The following is a 20,320-nucleotide window of genomic DNA, read 5'->3' as shown; positions in this document are numbered from 1 at the left end:
TGCATGTCTAGTTTGTCTGTTTCTATGTGTTTTGGCCTGATATGGTTCTCAATCAGGGGCAGGTGTTTGTCGTTGTCTCTGATTGGGAACCATATTTAGGTAGCCTGTTTTGTATTGTGGTTCATGGGTTATTGTCTATGTGAAGTTGCCTGTGTCTGCACTCGTTGGGCATAGCGTCACGGTTGTTTTTGTTTAACTGTTCTTCGTGTTCTTCCTTCAATAAAAGAAGAATGTATTCTAATCACGCAGCGCTTTGGTCTCCCCTTTACGACGACCGTGACACTTCCATGCACACCCATATAACATACAGTTGAAGTTTACATACACTTAGGTTGGAGTCATTAAAACTTGTTTTTCAACCACTCCACAATTTCTTGTTAACAAACTATAGTTTTGGCAAGACGGTTAGGACATCTACTTTTTCCAGCAATTGTTTACAGATTTAACTTATAATTCACTGTATCACAATTTCAGTGGGCCAGACGTTTACATACACTAAGTTGACTGTGCCTTTAAACAACTTGGACAATTCCAGAAAATGATATCATGGCTTTAGAAGCTTCTGAAAGTCTAATTAACAATTTTTTAGTCCGTTGGAGGTGTACATGTGGAGGAATTTCAAGGCCTACCTTCAAACTCAGTGCCTCTTTGCTTGACATCATGGGAAAATCAAAAGAAATCAGCCAAGACCTCAGAAAAAAATTGTAGACCACAAGTCTGGTTCATCCTAGGGAGCTATTTCCAAATGCCTGAAGGTACCACGTTTGTTTGTACAAGCAATAGTATGCAAGTAAATGTCATGGGACCACACAGCCATCATACCGCTCAGGAAGGAGACAGGTTCTGTCTCCTAGAGTTGAGCAGCTGGGTAGCCTAGTGGTTAGAGTGTTGGACTAGTAACCGGAAGGTCGCAAGTTGAAATCCCAGCGCTGACAAGGTACAAATCTGTCGTTCTGCCCCTGAACAGGAAGTTAACCCACTGTTCCTAGGCCGTCATTGAAAATAAGAATTTGTTCTTAACTAACTTGCCTAGTTAAATAAAGGTAAAAAAATGTTTTAATGAAGGTACAAATGTATCTATATCCACAGTGAAACGAGTCATACATCGACATAACCTGAAAGGCCACTCAGCAAGAAAGAAGCCACTGCTCGAAAACCGCCATAAAAAAGCCAGACTACTGTTTGCAACTGCACATGGGGAAAAATATCGTACTTTTTGGAGAATGTCCTCTGGTCTGATGAAACGAAAATAAACTGTTTGGCCATAACGATCATCATAATGTTTGGAGGAAAAAGGGGATGTTTGCAAGCAGAAGAACACCATCCCAATCGTGAATCACGGGGGTGGCAGCATCATGTTGTGGGGTGCTTTGCTGCAGGAGGGACTGGTGCACTCCACAAAATAGATGGCTCTTGAGGAAGGAAAATTATGTGAATATATTGAAGCAACATCTCAAGACATCCGTCAGGAAGTTAATGCTTGGTTGTAAATGGGTCTTCCAAATGGACAATGACCCCAAGCATACTTCCAAAGTTGTGGTAAAATGGCTTAAGGACAACAAAGTCAAGATATTGGAGTGGCCATCACAAAGCCCTGACCTCAATCCTTTAGAAAACTTGTGGGCAGAACTGAAAAAGCGTGTGCGAGCAAGGAGGACTACAAACCTGACTCAGTTACGCCAGCTCTGTCAGGAGGAATGGGCCAAAATTCACCCAACATTTTGTGGGAAGCTTGTGGAATGCTACCCAAAACGTTTGACCCAAGTTAAACGATTTAAAGGCAATGCTACCAAATACGAATTAAGTGCATGTAAACTTTTTACTAGGATTAAATGTCAGGAATTGTGAAAAACTGAGTTTAAATGTATTTGGCTAAGGTGTACGTAAACTTCCGACTTCAACTGAGGTTACATGACGTAATGACGCCACGTAAAACGTTGCGCTACACAGCATTCATAACCTAGCCCACAATGTACGCTGTGTGGATCAAGCTGTCAACAAGTGGAGCAGTCATTTGAAAGGGTAAGAATATTTCAGCAAGACAACTCAAAGGCAAAATCCAAGCCAAGATAATGGAATTCATTGCCCCTGACAATCAATTGTTCTCTGTTGTGGGTGATGTTGGCTTTCGCTGACTGGTCGAGCAGTGGCACACACTACCAAGAGCGCTATTTTTCAGATGTTGCCCTACTGGAGTTACACAGTAATAGCGTCACTGCTATTAGCTTCACGATATACATACTATGGAATGCCTTTTGGGCCTTTGCGTGTCAAAAAAGATACAGTAGCACTGTCAAAGCAGTCTGCAAACAAGCAAACACCGGCCATGAACGACGTGTTTACAATACCGCATTGGTAATAAAGCATAATTTGTTCTACCGCAACTTCTGGGGTAGCTAGCTTTAGCTTGGTACCTAGCTAGCACCAATACAACCAGCTTGAAAACAATGACCGGTAGAAACTGCAGTGATTTTCATTATTCTTAGCAATGATTTCGGAATTCTTGTTAGTAAGTGTTAGCAATTTTTTCTCCTGCCCTGCTAGACCTGCCCCAGTCAACTGTAAGTGCTGTTATGGCGAAGTGAAAACTTCGGTTCAGCCGCAAAGTGGTAGGCCACACAAGCTCACAGAACGGGACCGCTGATTTGTTGGAAAGGTGGCATCCTATGACTGTGCCACTTTGAAAGTCACTGAGCTTTTCAGTAAGGCCATTCTCCTGCCAATGTTTGTTTATGGAGATTGCATGGCTGTGTGCTCAATTTTATACACCTGTCAGCAACAGGTGTGGCTGAAATAGCAGAATCCACTAATTTGAAGGGATGTCCACATACTTTTGTATATATATAGTGTATGTATTTTTAGAGCAAGATCATGGTGTGCCAAGATCATGGTGTGTCCCGTTCTTTTCATTACATTGATTGCATAATCCTGAAAAATTGACACTTGCAAGAAGAAACATTGTCCTTCTATCATTCATCATTCCAATAAAATTCTCAGGACCTATCATTCCAGAATATCAGCAGGGCAAACGTATCAATGTGTGTGTGTTTTTAGATGATCCCTGAATCTTCAGAAAGTATGGTATTACAATACATACGGTAAGTGAATATCTTACAATGAAATTGTGATCAGTAAGCCTCACCAGCAATGGCCTGACAAGCGATGCTTGCACGCTGGTTCTTAGTACCACATAAGTGTGTGTGTGTGTATGAGCATACTTCAAATATTTGTCAGAAGAAGTTGGTGCTCAGTGCATACAAATGTTATCAACCACCCAAGAAGGCCCATATAAAGAAGGTAGACAACTTCATGACAAAAATATCCATGTATTTTTTTTTATTTGCATTGGGTAGTTATAGTCCCAGTGAATTACAGGGCTCTTTTAGACTCATTGAAATGAACTATTATCCATCATCTCAATAGCGGGGCTCTGCAATATCAGTGATTCTTCTACCCAGTATGTGCAGCTCCCAGTCGGACAGCTGTTGTACAAACCCTCGGTTTGGCCTCATGTTTGTTTTACATTGCAGGACATGCTCCCAGACGACCTTCAGTGAAAAAAAGTGCCATCGATATCATAATGGAGTGGGAGGAATAACAGAAAAATTAGCAGCTCACCAAATTCAGCAACAAAATCTTAACAGTAAACACGCAGTATTTTCATTACTAAGCCAAACATTTTTTCAGATTCCAAAAACAGGAACTGGAACAGCCTGAACTTCTTCTATTTCTATTACACATTCCAAAGAAGACCGTAAAGTACATAAACATAACTTGCCCCCAGTGTATATTTCAAGTGGTGCAAAAGAAAAGCCATGGCCGCAGCACTACAGCGGCTTATTCCATGACTTGAAAAGATCAAAACTGCAGATCCAGTGTTGAGACGAGAGGCTAAAAGGGAAACATTTGCAACACGATAATAAACATAATATTAATAAACAAATAGTAACAACAAGTAATAACAAGTAACATCTAAAAAAAGTGGAAAAAAACACATTCAGCTCACCAATAAAAACACAAATCCTCTCAAAACTGGAGTACAGATCAGCCTCCACTGAATCTGACACATTGATGTGAAGGATGGTGTGGTTTCCTTTTTCAAACCTAATTTCAAAAATAAAAAAGTTGTATTCAAACATAATATTTGTTTATGAACAATCATCCATAGTACCTGATACTTTGACATGTAAATATGATTCCTCACGCACATGTGACAACTGTCTTCAGAGACATTGACAAGGGCGCTCAGTTTCAGATCTTTTAGGACATGGGGATTGATGGCCTGCTTGTAATTGCCCATGTAGAGTTGACCTGGCAAGAGCTCCACTGGATAAGGCCTCAAGCTCTCCAATTCCTACAAAGTCACAATAATGAAACAGACAGCAGCACAATCTATGTAAATCAGCACATTGAAAGACTCTTATCACCTGAGTATGTTTTTCTTTTTCTCAACAGGCTCTCACAATATTTAGCAAAGGTTTGACGCAATGGAGGCGTTACCTTTATGGTGTAAAGGATTTTCTGTGTCCTGAAGAAAGGATACAAGGCTGAGAACCTCTGATAGCCTCCTTTCAGAATCTGGACAGGATAGTGGCTCGATTTTGTCAGGGCCTCAGCGCACTCAATAGCCTCAGCTACAAACACACACACACACACAGAATAACTACAAACCATTCTTACCCATCTCAGGCTCCCGCGTGGCGCAGCGGTCTAAGGCACTGCATCTCAGTGCTAGAGACATCACTACAGACCCTGGTTTGATTCCAGGCTGTATCACAACTGGCCTTGATTGGGAGTTCCATAGGGCAGCGCACAATTGGCCCAGTGTCGTTAGGGTTTGGCCAGGGTAGGCCGTCATTGTAAATAAGAATTTGTTTTTAACTGACTTGCCTAGTTAAATACATTTTTAAAAATTTAATCGCCCTAATGGGATATCATGGATCGAATATTATTGACTGGTTCATTCAATCATTGACAATTCAATCAAAAACAGTTAAGGTTAATTTACTTTAGCCTCACAAAGCTTAATTGAAGCTAATCAAACACATAAAAAAAAGTCATATTTTTCGTATAATTATTTTATTAAACTCGATCCCTCATAGTGTGACTCCCGAGTGGCACAGTGGTCTAAGGCACTGCATCTCAGTGCTAGAGGTGTCACTAAAGACCCTGGTTCGATTCCAGGCTGTATCACAACTGGCCTTGATTGGGAGTCCCAATCACAGTTGGCCCAGAGTTATCTGGGTTAGGGTTTGGCCAGGGTAGGCCTTCATTGTAAATAAGAATTTGTTTTTAACTGACTTTCCTAGTTAAATAAAGGTTAATTAAAAAATTGTCAGTGACCAGGCTGGTGATGTTCAGCTCACCTGAACCTTGTAAAGAACTGGTGCTGCTGTCATAAACCACAATATACCTCATACTCTCCACCTCCACTCCTACAGGCATAATGAGTTTGCCTTTAGAGTCCTGTAGAGTAAAACAATGGCATCTTACTTATTACACTGCCGAACATTGCAACGTGTATTTCAAAATGGCAAAATAATTGAAGCACAGTATTGTTATCCTAAGGTGGGATGAGCTAGTGTTGTAATATGTTAATAACTGATTTGACACGCATACCCATTTTGCATTTCTGGCAGTAATGATATGGCTGGCATTGTACTGTCCTTTAGCACGGGCATCTGAGGAAACAGCATAACCATTTGTCCACTTTTCATAATAGGCAACTTTGAGTGTATTATATTGGACTGAATCTTAGAAATAAGTAACGTTTATCAACACAATAGATTTGTTTTAATCGTGTTGAACTGATATGACTGTCTGCCCCTACCTGGCTCTTACCAATCAAACAGAGGAAGTTGAACTCTGCCAGTCTGGACAGCCGAGTGTACTGGTTGAGAATGTTGTAAAGCTCAGACGCCTCACAAAAGGTTGTTCCTGCCATTGTAGGAAACCTGACAACCTAAAAATAAAAAGTCAGTGTTTTGAAAACCCTGCATTGGACTACATAGTTACTAGCTAGTTAGCTAACATTAGCTCGTTCACCTCGTGCTTCAAATACTAACTTGTGAAGAATACACATATTTGTTTTCGCCGAACATCAACATATTTCTGCAGCTAGTTAGTCGAGTTTGCAAACGAACATCAGAAATCGTAGAGAACCCTAGTTAGCACAAAAAATACTGAGCCTAATGTTTGTCTCTGCCATATATGAATTAGGAATTAGAATACTAGAATGGCCATGATCAATTTTATGACAGGATGAAGGTCATCCATTTTGGTCAGGGAGTTGGTCAACTAGTGCTGTGATAAGATATTGTGTAAAATAATGAATTTGAATGATTGATCTGCACTGTATGTTTGTTAGCTAGCTAGCCGGACGGTTTTAGAGGGATTAATGATTCAATACATTTTTCATATTAACTGCCAATATGCCAACATTCCAATCAAACAATGCAGCCACAGAGCCATTCACTGGCTGTAATCAGTTGACGATAGGACTTAGATACAATATCAGTACTTGTTGCATATACAACTTGTATCATATAAAAGCACTCACAGCTTTCCAATACATATTTTTTCAAAATGAACGTTCGAAACAATATTGTGACTAAACATACAACCCATGACAATGAACTCACAGATTTCCAAGAAAACAAAAATGTAGACATTTATGGTATGTTTACATATATTTTAGATGCTATTTATAAATACATTTGGTATAAAACCCCTATGAACTGTATTTATAGTTATATGACAATATTTTAGATTGACAATTTATGATGCATCACATGCCTTACTTTTATTTTCCTGTATAAGTATAATCAGGATTATGTATCTAATGCCAATCATTCCAATTAGACTACTTTGGGATTTTCCCTGACCATCGCAATATGACTCCCATTTGTACCCCATTCTGGAACTTCGAGGGTCTATGACATAGCCCATCTAGTAATTTAATAAGATATCGTATGGTTTCTGCTAACAACACATGCTTGACTAACTAATTCACTGATGTTGCTAGTAAAAACCTGCAGGTAGTTAGGGTTAGGGCAAAATATTACCTGGTTAAAATGAAAATGACAAAATGACTTTTTCCACTCAAGGTAACGAACCAACGGCGCTTCGGTACAACAGTTCTGAAACATATCTGAGAAAAACACGTAATATGAAGGAAATGTTTGTTTAGGTTTTGTTGCTCGGTAACACAATAACGGGCATTGCGGTTGGCTGTACAGTACTAATCTGTGATTGGACATTCTATCTACGTTGTTGGGATGTGTTCGGGTGCGTTCGTAAATTCACTCTGCCTATCTTTACAATTTCAGAAAAATCCCACTATGACCATTTTACTCGCCCTAGCAGAGCTGGTTAGAGTGTTTTCATGTTATCCAGAGCGTTGGTGGCTGTAACCATGCTGTTGGCAACAAATTACCCCTTTTGCCGACGTTTACTGAAACCGGCCGTATTCAATGGGTGTTGAGCGTTCGTAGATTCATCAGTTATTATATTCTGCGCTCTCGCACACTCAGACGAGAGCGCTCAGAAATCGGAGCAGATTGTCAGAGGGAATTTACGAACGTATCCGTATTCAGTAGCCTATCCACGTACGTCTTCATCCAGCTGTTTGTAATACGTTTCCTGATTTGTTGAAGCGAATTTATTACTATATTTTGAAAATCTTTGCTTGTTGGTTATGAGCAAAGATTGTACACATATTTTGTATTCTCTAGTTTGAATACGGTTTTATGGCTGGATCATGGGTATGTAACGTCAGATATACATGTCATTAACGTTCATTTGCGTGAATAGGCAAAACATATGAGACATCTGGATTAAACTACCGCCACGAATAACGTTAGCTAGCTAGCATTATGTGTTGCAAAAGCTCTGCTGGCAGCAAAACTAATTTGTATAGCTATGCATTCGTTTGGCTGATGAAGCAGAATGTGTTGACAGCTTATATTGATTCTTTAAAACAGTTTTGTAGATGTAGGTATAAAAAAAAGCAGTTAGTCCAGCCTGCTTGTAACCGACTAAACTGAGCTGTGACTAGTGTGGGCGCACTGGAGCGCCGACGTCACATAAAATCAACAATGTTGTGTGTAATTGCGGGCTATTCTTTGGGTGCTGAACCATGTAGTTTTTAATAAACACGGAATTGTATGTGACGTCGGAGCTATTGTCTGTCCACACTAGTCGCCAATCAACTGCATCGCAAATCGTGGAGTTGAGTTTAATCGGCTAGCCTGTCTAAAAAATAATAAAAAACATTATATATATATATATATATATAACTATTTTATATAACTAGGCAAGTCTGTTTGTAGTTGTTAGGTTAGCGAGTTGTGGTTACAATTAAGATACTCAATTATTGGACCTAGGTTATAGGCTGCCTAAAGAAAACATGGCTGGCTAACGTTAGTTTGTAAAATTAGATCTTGCCCAAATACCATGGCAGCCAAAACATTAAAAGTGTGTGTGTTGCACCCACAACATTACAAGTGTGTGTGAATTTAAGTTTGGTGTGTAAAATATACTGAACAAAAATATAAATGCAACAATTAACGATTTTACCGAGTTACTGTTCATATAACTGTCAGAGCAGCTCACAGATTACTGCACCTGTACATAGCCCACCTATAATTTAGCCCAAACAACTACCTCTTTCCCAACTGTATTTAATTTATTTATTTATTTTGCTCCTTTGCACCCCATTATTTTTATTTCTACTTTGCACATTCTTACATTGCAAAACTACCATTCCAGTGTTTTACTTGCTATATTGTATTTACCTTGCCACCATGGCCTTTTTTGCCTTTACCTCCCTTCTCACCTCATTTGCTCACATTGTATATAGACTTGTTTATACTGTATTATTGACTGTATGTTTGTTTTACTCCATGTGTAACTCTGTCGTTGTATCTGTCGAACTGCTTTGCTTTATCTTGGCCAGGTCGCAATTGTAAATGAGAACTTGTTCTCAACTTGCCTACCTGGTTAAATAAAGGTAAAATAAATAAGGAAATCTGTCAATTTAAATTAATGAATTAGGCCCTAATCTATGGATTTCACATGACTGGGCAGGGGCACAGCAAAGGGTAGGCCTGGGAGGGCATAGGCCCACCCACTTGGGAGCCAGGCCCAGCCAATCAGAATTAGTTTTTTCCCCCACAAAAGAGCTTTATTACAGACATAAATACTCCTCAGTTTCATCAGCTGTCCGGGTGGCTAGTCTTCGATGATACCGTTGGTCCTGAAGAAGTCGGATGTGGAGGTCCTGGGTTGGCGTGGTTAAACGTGGTCTGCAGTTGTGAGGCCGGTTGGACGTACTGCCAAATTCTCTAAAACGATGTTGGTGGCTTATGGTAGAGAAATTAACATTAAATTCTCTGGCAACAGCTCTGGTGGACATTCCTGCAGTCAGCATGCCATTTGCCCGCTCCTTCAAAACTTCAGACATCTGTCGCGTTGTGTTGTGACAAAACTGCACATTTTGAGTGGCCTTTTATTGTCCCCAGCACAAAGTGCACATGTGTAAGTGTAACCGGTGTGAAATGGTTAGCTAGTTAGCGGGGTGCTCACTAATTGCATTTCAAGTTGGTGATGTCACTCGCTCTGAGACCTTGTAGTAGTTGTTTCCCTTGTTCTGCAAGGGACATGGCTTTTATGGAGCGATGAGTAAAGATGCTTCGAGGGTGACTGTTGTCGCTGTGAGCAGAGGGTCCCTGGTTCAAGCCCAGGTAGGGACAATGAGAGGGACGGAAACAAAACTTACATAATGATATATTTTTTTCAGCTCGTGAAACACTTACATTGTTGCATTTATATTTATGTTCAGTATAAATAAGAAACTTGTGCACTAACCCATACATATTTTGAAATGTAACTGAATCTGACTCTCTTCACTGTGCCTTTAGGGACCAAGCAAAGCCTTCCTGCGACAAAGAAAGAAGAGGGCCAGCAGCAGACGCTGGGCTGTTATGAGTAAAAGGCTTCAGGAAACAAGAGCCCATCATTACACCTGTAACGACACAGTGAGTCAATCTATGACTGTCATCACTGCAACGTTTTAGTTCATACATAAATTATGTTTACATACATACATACATACATACATACAGTTGAAGTCGGAAGTTTACATACACTTAGGTTGGAGTCATTTAAAACTCGTTTTTCAACCACTCCACAAATTTCTTGTTAACAAACTATAGTTTTAGCAAGTTGGTTAGGACATGTACTTTATGCATGACACAAGTTATTTTTCCAACAATTGTTTACAGACAGATTATTTCACTTATAATTCACTGTATTACAATTCCAGTGGGTCAGAAGTTTACATACACTAAGTTGACTGCCTTTAAACAGCTTGGAAAATTCCAGAAAATTGTCATAGCTTTAGAGGCTACTGATAGGCTAATTGACATAATTTGAGTCAATTTGAGGTGAACCTGTGGATGTATTTCAAGGCCTACCTTCAAACTCGGTGCCTCCTTGCTTGACATCATGGTAAAATATTAAGAAATTAGTACCAAGTCTGGTTCATCCTTGGGAGCAATTTCCAAGGTACAACGTTCATCTGTACAAACAATAGTACGCAAGTATAAACACCATGGAACCACACAGCCATCATACCGCTCAGGAAGGAGACACATTCTGTCTCCTAGAGATGAACGTACTTTGGTGCAGTAAAATAAGTCCTATATCGACATATTCGGCTTGCAAGCCGAAGAACACCATCCCAACCGTGAATCACGGGGGTGGCAGCGTCATGTTGTGGGGGTGCTTTGCTGCAGGAGGGACTGGTGCACTTCACAAAATAGATGGCATCATGAGGTAGTAAAATTATGTGGATATATTGAAGCAACATCTCAAGACATCAGTCAGGATGTTAAAGCTTGGTCGCAAATGGGTCTTCCAAATAGACAGTGACCCCAAACATACTTCCAGAGTTGTGTTTCAAAATGGCTTAAGGACAACAAAGTCAAGGTATCGGAGTAGCCACCACAAAGCCCTGACCTCAATCCTATAGAAAATGTGTGGGCAGACCTGAAAAAGCGTGTGCGAGCAAGGAGGCCTTACAAACCTGACTCAGTTACACCAGCTCTGTCAGGAGGAATGGGCCAAAATTCACCCAACTTATTGTGGGAACCTTGTGTAAGGCTACCTGAAATGTTTGACCCAAATTAAACAATTTAAAGGCAATGCTACCAAATTCTAATTGAGTGTATGTAAGCTTCTGAGCCAATGGGAATGTGATGAAAGAAATAAAAGCTGAAATAAATCATTCTCTCTACTATTATTCTGACATTTCACATTCTTAAAATAAAGTGGTGATCCTAACTGACCTAAGACAGGGAATTTTTACTAGGATTAAATGTCAGGAATTGTGAAAAACTGAGTTTAAATTAATTTGGCTAAGGTATATGTAAACTTCCGACCTCAACTGGACCTACTCATTCCAGGGTTTTTCTTTATTTTTACTATTTTCTACATTGCACAATAATAGTGAAGAAAATTATTAAATAACACATGGAATCATATAGTAACCAAAAAAGTGTTAGACAAATCAAAATATATTTGGGATTCTTCAAAGTAGCCACCCTTTGCCTTGATGACAGCTTTGTACACTCTTGGTGTTCTCTCAACCAGCTTCACCTGGAATGCTTTTCCAACAGTCTTGAAGGAGTTCCCGCATATGCTGAGCACTTGTTGACTGCTTTTCCTTCACTCTGCGGTCCAACTCATCCCAAACAATCTCAATTGAGTTGAGGTCTGGTGATTGTGGAAGCCAGGTCATCACTCTCCTTCTTGGTCAAATAGCCCTTACACAGCCTGGAAGTGTGTTGGGTCATTGTCCTGTTGAAAAACAAATGATATTGACACTAAGCGCAAACCAGATGGGATGGCGTATTGCTGCAGAATTCTGTGGTAGCTATGCTGGTTGCGTGCCTTGAATTCTAAGTAAATCACAGACAGTGTCACCAGCAGAGCACCATCACACCACCTCTATGCTTCACGGTGGGAACCACACATGCAGAGATCATCCGTTCACCTACTCTGCGTCTCACAAAGACACAGCGGTTGGAACCAAAAATCTCAAATTTGGAGTCAACAGACGAAAAGACAGATTTCCACCTGTCTAATGACCATTACTCGTGTTTAACTTTTAACAAGGCACACATGTTAATTGAAATGCATTCCAGGTAACTGCCTCATGATGCTGGTTGAGAGAATGCTAAGAGTATGCAAAGCTGTCATCAAGGAAAAGGGTGACTACTTCAAAGAATTTGTTTAACACTTTTTGGGGGGGTTACTACATGACACCATATGTGTTATTTCATAGTTTTGATGTCTTCACTATTATTGTACAATGTAGAAAATAGTAAAAATAAAGAAAAACCCTTCATGAGTAGGTGTGTCCAAACATTTGACTGGTACTGTGTGTGTGTGTGTGTGTATGTATATATATATATATATATATATATATGACTGGAAGTCTGTGGGAACAGCTAGCATGTCATTGTGCTAACACTAGTGGCAATGCACCCCCACTACCCCACCACTGCTGGAAAAAAATCCTATCTACAATGTCAACATGAATCTATGGCTGGCTGAATGATCATGCACAAGAGGGTGGACAATCCTATCAACTCATAACCCTTATCATTCTGTGTGTATTTTCTTTAGACCTGGAAATTGTGACCCAATCACCCAAACCAGTCCAGCGCAACTAGAAGACCCCCCTGTAAAGAATGTGAAGAAATGGGTTCCTTTACTGGGTGTCAGATTGCTGCTGCTGGCATTTGGCAGGATATTCCAAATCTGGAGGAACAACCTGAGCCAGGTAAGTATCTACAGCAAGGCTATGTTTCTAACAGGGCTGTTTTGGTTGAGGGAAAATGTTATGTTAGATTTCATTCCCAAACATTTGCCTCTGTCAGTTACACTGACTCAATTTCTACTTTCATCTATCTATTGCAGTCATTTGCTGGATTTTTGAAAAAAAAAGTATTCTGGTGGGGGTATGCCAAACAAATAGAGACCCTCCAGAATCAAATGGCTGAGATGCAGCGGGAGATGGGTGCCTTGCATTCTGCTCTTCAGGTGAGACACCAACCATTACACGCATCTGAACATACCTCATGGTATGATCATGTGACAAAAAGCCACATGCAGTACTACATCACCAAAGCCTATCTTGTTTCAGCATGGTGGTAAGACTGGATGCCACTGCCATGGGACTGTTGCTGGTAGTTCAGTCTGTCTAATGTTTCCTCCTACCCTTCTTCCATTAGGCTGTGGCTCCAGTGTGGACCCTCTCCCTGCTCTCACACCACCACCACCACCACCACCTCCTCTTCCTCCTACATCCAACACTTTCCTGCAACCCTACATCCCTAAAAAAAAGAGTGGCTTCCAATACTCAACAGGTAAGGATTTAATAACTCATCTTTCATTATTTTTTTATTTGGTGGTTATAGATTTCTGTCCCGTGTGGTTCAGTTGGTAGAGCATGGTGCTTGCATCGCCAGGGTTGTGGGTTCAATTCCACACTGTGGACGAGTACGAAAATGTACTGTGTGCACTCACTACCGTAAGTCATTCTGTATAAGAGTGTCTCCTAAATTACTCAAATGTAAAATGTATTCTCTCCTATGATCTGACCTCTCTGTCACTAAGGAGAAGCAGGACATACTGGTGGCGGTGACCCTCAGGGATTTACAGGCTGTTAAACTGAGAAAGGTTATTGTCAGCAGTGTGAAATCAAAGGTAAGCAATGCATATACCTTAGCATACTCAAAGTAATTTCTGCTTCCACCTGTACAAAATGGAAGCTCCACAGGACACTCCCACATAGCATGCAGTAATGTGCCTGACTCTTTCTTGCATTTCCAGCATAAGAATGTACAACAAGGCCATTGTCTGAAAAATGGGTCTGTCTTTTATTGTAGAGAACTCCAGAGAAGATGCATGCCCCTCTGGTCACTGTGGCAGACCTGCAGAATGTCCGTCTGAAACAATCCCACTGCCAACTGCCCCCTAAACTTCTCAAACGCCTTAGCTTTGGCAGGTAAACCTATCCCATATTTCTTAATTGGCTGCCATTTGTTCTCCATCATGGTCCTGGGGACCCACCACATGTTGTCCAGGCTTTTTTCCCCCAGGCCAGTTATGATAATTGAATAAGGTTTATCAGGCCTGGAACAAAAGCCTGCACACCAGGATTGAAGAACAGTTTTTGAAACATTTGTTTTCTTGATTGGATTTATTTTGTGTTATTGTGGAGATTATCAAATGTTATTTCCCACTCTAGAACACCTACCAAAAGCCCTATGAATCTGCGTACACAGCTGAAAAGGGTTCAAATCAATAGGTAATGCATTTCAACACTCAAGTGCTTTATTCTGGGGTTCTTGTGTTACCTGAACAGGAAGTCAAAGGACTATCATCAAGTGAGAGCTGAGTCTGACTATAAGTGTTTCTCTCTACTCTTTAGGAGTCCTGGTGGCACTCCTCTGTTTGATAAGGAGAATATGGAGACGGGCACTGGCCTCACCCCCATCATGACTCGGGCCCTGCGACGCAAGTTCCAGGTAGATCACTCTTTACAGAGCCTGTGTGTCTTATGCATGTGTGGTTTAAAGGTGTGACCCCATTGTCACCACTTATATTGTTCTTTATCCCCTCAGAGTGCCTTACCACGAGGACTGTCTCCAAAGGCAAAGAATCTCAACGAAAGCTTGGATCAAAACTTAGACATTTGTTGATGTATACACAGATGTCGATCGAGACTAGTTCAAATGTAACGGAAAGGCAGCTGCCATGATGAAAAGTTCCCGTGTTGTATGAGGACGGTATGCAAGCTATAGATGTAACTATTGGCACAATGCACATTCTCTAGCACTTTCTGGTTTCCACTGCTGAATGGGTTATTTCATAATTTTTCCATTGCTGAATGAGTTACTAAGTGCTAGGTAGATTGAGGATGAAAAGAGGAAACACTTGTCTTGGATCACAATTTTAAAAAGGACATAAGTTCTAAAAACAAGCAGTTTCTGTAAAAGCCTTGACCGCCCCACTGTATCAAACAGGTTTGGTCAATCCCAACACTGCCTCAAAACGGCATGCTTCTTGGAGCAGTGAAACCAAGGAGGGTGTTAAGTGAGCGATGCTGAGATTTAAAAGGCAGTAGTTGAGACATTCTGAACACGTAGTTGAAACAATCTGTTACTTGGAATGAGTGAGAAGCATCACTTGGTTTGAATGTGGTTTCAGTTTAATATTTTCTATGAGGAAGCCGATTTTAACCGTTGTAAATGTATCTGAGGGTCTATGTTTGGAAATTGCACATTGACTGGGGACCCTGTTTGAGCTATTTCACGTTATTTGTTACTTTTTCCAAAAAGCTTCTTGCGTTATCTTTTGATTTTCATTTTTTTTCTTCACATTGAGCACATTGTTTTTAAAAGTATTTGAACCAATATTGTGTTTATAAGAATACCATTTCATTTGTGATTTCCTAGACATGTTTAGGAAACACCAAATAAAAAATGTACCTGTTTTGGTTGCTGGAAGGGTAAAAAAAGTGACACAGAAAATGTATCTTGTTTCTATCACAGAAGTATACGGTTTCTATACGGAACATTTTACTTGTGTTCACGGAAAGTGGCCTTGTGCGCAGCTGTTTATCTTCCCCATGATACGAGCGGAAAAAATGGCGTTGCCCGTGAGTGTGGGAGCGCTTCTAGAATCAGAAGTAATAGAGGATCCATTATACAAAGATGAAGGTCTCTGTGTACTTGGTATATTCGGTAAGACTGCAATGCTACCCGGATCACCGAAAGAGTTTCTAATCAACACGCTCGCGGACAAGCACATCTATCCACTATTTGGACTGGATGAGACAGACAATCACAACAGTGGAAGCTTGATTCAGGCGTACTACAGCCAAGAAAACCGCGTATTGTATCTGGTGCTTACTTCAGTTTGTGACAACCGACAGCTTTTGTGGGCGTGTGAGTCTTTGAGTACGGGCGTCGGACACTCGGAGGCGCACGAATTCTGGAAAGGAGCGGATAAACAGCATTGCTTAGCATTGCTTTACCTATTCTCGTTGTGCCATGTCCTGCTACTGGTCCATCCTACATGCTGTTTTGATGTCACCTATGACCGATTGTTCCGTGCTCTGGATGCACTTCGCCAGAAAGTTCTGCCACTACTACGTGCTGTAATCAAGGATTCCACCATATCCAAAGAATGGAAGGTGAACTGCCGGCCCTGTCCTCCTCGCCTGCTATTCGTATTCCAGATGAATGGAGCCCTGCGAAGCTATGGTGGAAATGGTTCAGACCCTTCTGGGGGAAATGCTGATAAGCCCAAGAAACACTCGCCAAGGAGACGCCTCCAGCATGCATTGGAAGACCAGATATATCGCATTTTCCGGAAAAGTCGGGTCCTCACCAACCAGAGCAGTAATTGCTTATTCACTGTCCCTGCTAACCAAGCGTTTGTTTACGTGGTGCCTGGGCCAGAGGAGGACCCAGTGGCAGCCGTGCTAGGGCAGCTGCGCTCCAACTGTGCCCTGAGGGAAAATGACACCAGCACCTCGGTGTCTGGACCCAGGCGCTACCAACAAATGCGTCACTCTGCAAGACAACCATCCTTCAATGTAGAAAGCAGCAGCCTCTCAGGGGGGCAACTAGTAGACTGTAATCTGAAGGAGTTCCTTTGGCAGCATGTCGAACTGGTGTTGACCAAGAAAGGCTTTGATGACAGCGTTGGTCGCAATCCGCAACCTTCTCATTTTGAGCTGCCAACCTACTCCAAATGGGCACAAGTGGCCTACAGGCTGCATCAGGTCATGATAGCCAACACAGAGGAGGAAACTGCAGAGTTGGCTGTCAAAGTGCAGAGTCAGCTTAAGTTTTTGGAAGGTTTCCTGGACGCAGATGCCAAGTTCTCTGAGAACCGCTGCCAGAAAGCCCTGCCACTGGCACATAGTGCCTACCAGTCTAACCTTCCCCATAACTATACCACCACTGTGCATAAAAACCAACTGACACAAGCACTTCGGGTCTACAGTCAGCATGCACGCGGTGTAGCTTTTCAGCGCTATGCCTTGCAGTTGCATGAGGACTGCTACAAGTTCTGGAGTAATGGGCATCAGTTATGTGAAGAGCGCAGTCTGACAGACCAACACTGTGTGCACAAGTTTCACCTGCTGCCTCAGCCAGGTAAAGCCTCAATCACTGTACAGAACATACCACTGTTACTATAATTTCTAAAATATTTATTATTTATTACACAAATGAAAGGTATCATAACAGGTATCAACAGAGTTGGCGGTCAGTGTACCTCAGAATATCAATGTGGAATTGTGGTGTTTAATATGGCAAACTGTCTTCTATGGGCTTTTCTCGTTTGGGCAAAAGGCTGTCCTCTGTGACACGAAAACTGATAAGTGGTCGAGGAGTGTGTCAATTTGTTAGTAGGCAAACGGAAGTGTCCGCCTCTCCTCGATATCCACCTTTCATCGGGGATAGTCATGTATCTTACCGCGGAAGAGTTTTAAAATCTGCCACACCCCCTTTGAATCAGCGTTTGTTTTGTTTGAGGAGAAAAACATGCACCCATTTAAAAAAAAAAATATATATATATATATATATGCATGCTACTTATTGTTATCTATATAATGTCTTGCACAACTTAATTTGTTTTGATGACGTTACACATTTATTTTGGGTTCCACCTTGTAAACGTCATTTGCCTAATGACTCACGAGTGGAGAAGGGCCGTCTCATTTCAAGCAAGCACATTTCCATCCACTCGCTCTCCCCGATTAACTTTGATCTTTTTCAAAAAGAGGTGAGAGAGGATGCATGAGGTGAGCAAATCAATTGATAAAAGGCCATTGTCATCTGCAGATGAGAAGCCAGAGATGGACCGCAACCCACCCATCCTCAACCACAACAGCAGGGGGCGTTCCACTAGCTCGTGTAACTGTGGCCGGAAGCAAGCCCCTCGTGAGGACCCCTTTGACATCCAAGCTGCCAACTACGACTTCTACCAAGTTAGTATCCGCTTTAACCAATCTCTACAGAGGACACCAGCATAACCCCATGATCTCTTTAAAATCTATTCAATTGTACTTCAGTCTTGTTTACACTTTGTCTCACTCTGTTGCCTTGTAGATGTTTGAGGAGAAATGCTGCGGGAAGCTGGAGAGGATCGACTTTCCTGTTTTCCAGCCAAGCACCCCAGACCCAGCCCCGGCCTGTGAAGAAGCACCCAGACCCACTGAGGTGGCTGCCCCAGTCCCAGTCCCACCGTCAGAGCCTGGGTCAGGGCCGTCAGAGGGGGAGAGGCTAAAGGAGAGCATCCCAGCGTCCCACCCAGTGTCCCACACCCCCGGAGAGAGCACCAGCCTCAGCCTGGCCCTCAGCCTGGGCCAGTCCACTGACAGCCTAGGGCCATATGGAGATGGAGGGGGCGGTGAGGGCCAGGAGAAGAGGCCCAGCCTGGTGGATCGCCAGGCCTCCACTGTGGAGTACCTTCCAGGCATGCTCCACTCAGGCTGCTCCAAAGGTCTGCTGCCTAAGTTCTCCAGCTGGTCGCTGGTCAAGCTTGGCCCTGCTAAGACCTACAACCCCCACACTGGCCTGGAGCAGCCAGGCTTCCTGCCTGGCTCCTCCTTCCTCCTGCCCTGGGACGTGGTGATTCGCTCCCGCTCTGAAGAGGATGTGGGCTTAACTGAGCCCTTGGATGGGGGACCCTCCTCCTGGCCGGCCCCCAACAAAACCGTGGCGGGGAAGCGAGGGAGTGCAGGGGGCCTTGGTCGGGGACGCAGGCGGGATGACGTGGCCCGGGCCTTTGTGGGCTTTGAGTACGAGGACAGTAGGGGCCGGCGTTTCCTCAGCTCAGGACCTGATAAAGTGGTGAAAGTGCTGGGGCCTGGAGGGGCCAAAGAGCCGGCCACCAGGGCCCTGAACACAGACATGCCCCTGTACATTCCCTCTCCAGCCCAGGGGCGTGGCCTAAAGACCCACTACGCCCAGCTGGCGCGCCTCTACATTGTGGTCCCTGACGCCCCCCTGGAGATAACACTCAACCCACAGGTACACTTACCTGGCATACATTTCCCTATCAACTGGTGTTTGTCACCAGGAATATTTGAGAGTAATTGACCTACCTATCTTGATAGACAAGCTGTTATACTAAACTGTCATTACAATTTCAACTGAACTCATTGTGAGTTCTTAGTGTAGCAATATGCTGTGTAGAGATGCATTTTGTGTTGGCAAATAGTCCCTTTGTTGATTTAATGAGAGATGAAATTCTTGATTAAGGTTAATTGTAAAACGCTGCCCCTCTTCTTTTCGTTCTTAGGTCCAACCCGGCCCCCCTCCATGTCCAGTGTTCCACCCCGAGCGGACAGAGCTGGTGCTGCCCTCCGATGGCCTGTGGGTCCTACGTTTCCCCTATTCCTATGTCACAGACCGTGGCCCATGCTACCCACCTAAAGAGAACCAGCCCCTGGCCAGCTACAAGGTCCTCAGAGGCATCCTGCGTGCCAGTCCTCTTCCACCACAGTAATCCCTACTCACACCATAGCACCTCAATGTGACTCTCGCACTTATTTGCAAGGTTAGTTTAAAAATGACTTTGAGTCAGTTGGACCGTGTTCTCCTGCCTAGTGTTGTTTCATCCCCTAAAATACTATTTTGAGTTAAATGGAATTGTGCTGGGTTAGTTAATTATGAATGGCAATCTCAAAAGGAAAAAGGTGTTGATCTGCATAGAACTGCGTCTCCACTTGGATATATTTCAAATTAAGATCTTGTTCTCTGATCTTATGTTATTCATGGTATCTTTTTAACAGGGTTGTCAGGCTGTATTTTCAGCTCTTACACTAAAAGGGCCATCTATATAAAACACTGGAAAATCACGTTTGTGACTGCACTGGGCCTTTAAGGAGAGAATAAATGACATTTTATTGATCCTTGTTTGTTTGCTTTATTCACTTATTGTGCTAGGATCATTGTTCAGACCACCATATAAGGGTGAGATCACACATTACAGGTAGTCATCAATAAATGAAATGGCATGCAACGTTTCTGTGAAGCCTAGACACAGAATTCTTAGATGAATGCACAGCACTAGATGTCGCTATTAACCAAGTTATTGAGTGTGGCATCATGAGAAAGTTCTCTACATGGGCCCCTAACAAAAAAGTAGTTATTTACCTTGCAGAAAGATGAATAATCCTGTCATTTAAAATGCTTGGCATGTGTATCTTTTTTAATATAATTTTGTCCTT

At 42.3% G+C, this 20,320-nt stretch overlaps 3 protein-coding genes across 6 annotated transcripts; 2 read left to right on the top strand and 1 right to left on the bottom strand.

Annotated features, from left to right (window-relative positions):
• Window positions 1-1,941: 1,941 nt before the first annotated feature.
• On the top strand, window positions 1,942-15,602 carry LOC110537583 (proline-rich protein 11-like). 3 transcript variants are annotated; one of them, XM_090192460.1, is made up of 10 exons: window positions 1,942-2,022; window positions 9,921-10,037; window positions 12,691-12,847; window positions 12,985-13,107; window positions 13,299-13,433; window positions 13,684-13,773; window positions 13,956-14,074; window positions 14,318-14,377; window positions 14,501-14,597; window positions 14,694-15,602. In XM_090192460.1, exons 4-10 carry the CDS (start codon window positions 13,060-13,062, stop codon window positions 14,769-14,771), a joined length of 627 nt encoding a protein of 208 aa, XP_090048586.1. In that variant the 5' UTR covers window positions 1,942-2,022; window positions 9,921-10,037; window positions 12,691-12,847; window positions 12,985-13,059; the 3' UTR covers window positions 14,772-15,602. The 3 variants fall into 3 exon arrangements, with proteins under 3 accessions (XP_090048586.1, XP_090048587.1, XP_090048588.1); XM_090192461.1 differs by lacking the exon at window positions 1,942-2,022 and adding an exon at window positions 7,285-7,763; XM_090192462.1 differs by lacking the exon at window positions 1,942-2,022 and adding an exon at window positions 7,654-9,743.
• On the bottom strand, window positions 3,322-7,245 carry styxl1 (serine/threonine/tyrosine interacting-like 1). 2 transcript variants are annotated; one of them, XM_021623730.3, is made up of 9 exons: window positions 7,065-7,245; window positions 5,842-5,962; window positions 5,620-5,681; window positions 5,367-5,466; window positions 4,501-4,634; window positions 4,209-4,354; window positions 4,007-4,104; window positions 3,779-3,891; window positions 3,322-3,548 (listed from the first exon to the last, which is right to left on the bottom strand). In XM_021623730.3, the coding sequence occupies exons 1-9, from the start codon at window positions 7,146-7,148 to the stop codon at window positions 3,417-3,419; spliced, it is 990 nt and encodes a 329-aa protein (XP_021479405.3). In that variant the 5' UTR covers window positions 7,149-7,245; the 3' UTR covers window positions 3,322-3,416. The 2 variants fall into 2 exon arrangements, with proteins under 2 accessions (XP_021479405.3, XP_090048585.1); XM_090192459.1 differs by having other exon boundaries at window positions 5,831-5,962; window positions 7,065-7,172.
• LOC110537580 (nonsense-mediated mRNA decay factor SMG8) lies at window positions 15,530-20,000 on the top strand. The gene is made up of 4 exons (XM_021623729.3): window positions 15,530-17,237; window positions 17,928-18,073; window positions 18,195-19,118; window positions 19,390-20,000. Exons 1-4 carry the CDS (start codon window positions 15,530-15,532, stop codon window positions 19,594-19,596), a joined length of 2,985 nt encoding a protein of 994 aa, XP_021479404.2. The 3' UTR covers window positions 19,597-20,000.
• Window positions 20,001-20,320: the final 320 nt, after the last annotated feature.

Source organism: Oncorhynchus mykiss, chromosome 12 (assembly GCF_057628025.1).
Source record: "Oncorhynchus mykiss isolate SJ-2025 chromosome 12, ASM5762802v1, whole genome shotgun sequence".
In the NCBI taxonomy this organism is placed as follows: domain Eukaryota; kingdom Metazoa; phylum Chordata; class Actinopteri; order Salmoniformes; family Salmonidae; genus Oncorhynchus; species Oncorhynchus mykiss.
This window is presented reverse-complemented; position numbering and strand designations above follow the sequence as displayed.

Coding starts and splice junctions, on each gene's coding strand:
- styxl1 (XM_021623730.3), bottom strand. CDS start 7,148: ATGTTTCAGAACTGTTGTACCGAAGCGCCGTTGGTTCGTTACCTTGAG. Junction 5,963..7,064: donor GTCATTTTCATTTTAACCAG/GTAATATTTTGC, acceptor TTTTATTTTTAG/GTTGTCAGGTTTCCTACAAT. Junction 3,549..3,778: donor ACTTGAAATATACACTGGGG/GCAAGTTATGTT, acceptor TTTTCACTGAAG/GTCGTCTGGGAGCATGTCCT.
- LOC110537580 (XM_021623729.3), top strand. CDS start 15,530: ATGTTTAGGAAACACCAAATAAAAAATGTACCTGTTTTGGTTGCTGGA. Junction 17,238..17,927: donor TCACCTGCTGCCTCAGCCAG/GTAAAGCCTCAA, acceptor TGTCATCTGCAG/ATGAGAAGCCAGAGATGGAC. Junction 19,119..19,389: donor AGATAACACTCAACCCACAG/GTACACTTACCT, acceptor TTTCGTTCTTAG/GTCCAACCCGGCCCCCCTCC.
- LOC110537583 (XM_090192460.1), top strand. CDS start 13,060: ATGGCTGAGATGCAGCGGGAGATGGGTGCCTTGCATTCTGCTCTTCAG. Junction 13,108..13,298: donor CCTTGCATTCTGCTCTTCAG/GTGAGACACCAA, acceptor TTCTTCCATTAG/GCTGTGGCTCCAGTGTGGAC. Junction 14,378..14,500: donor AAAAGGGTTCAAATCAATAG/GTAATGCATTTC, acceptor TCTACTCTTTAG/GAGTCCTGGTGGCACTCCTC.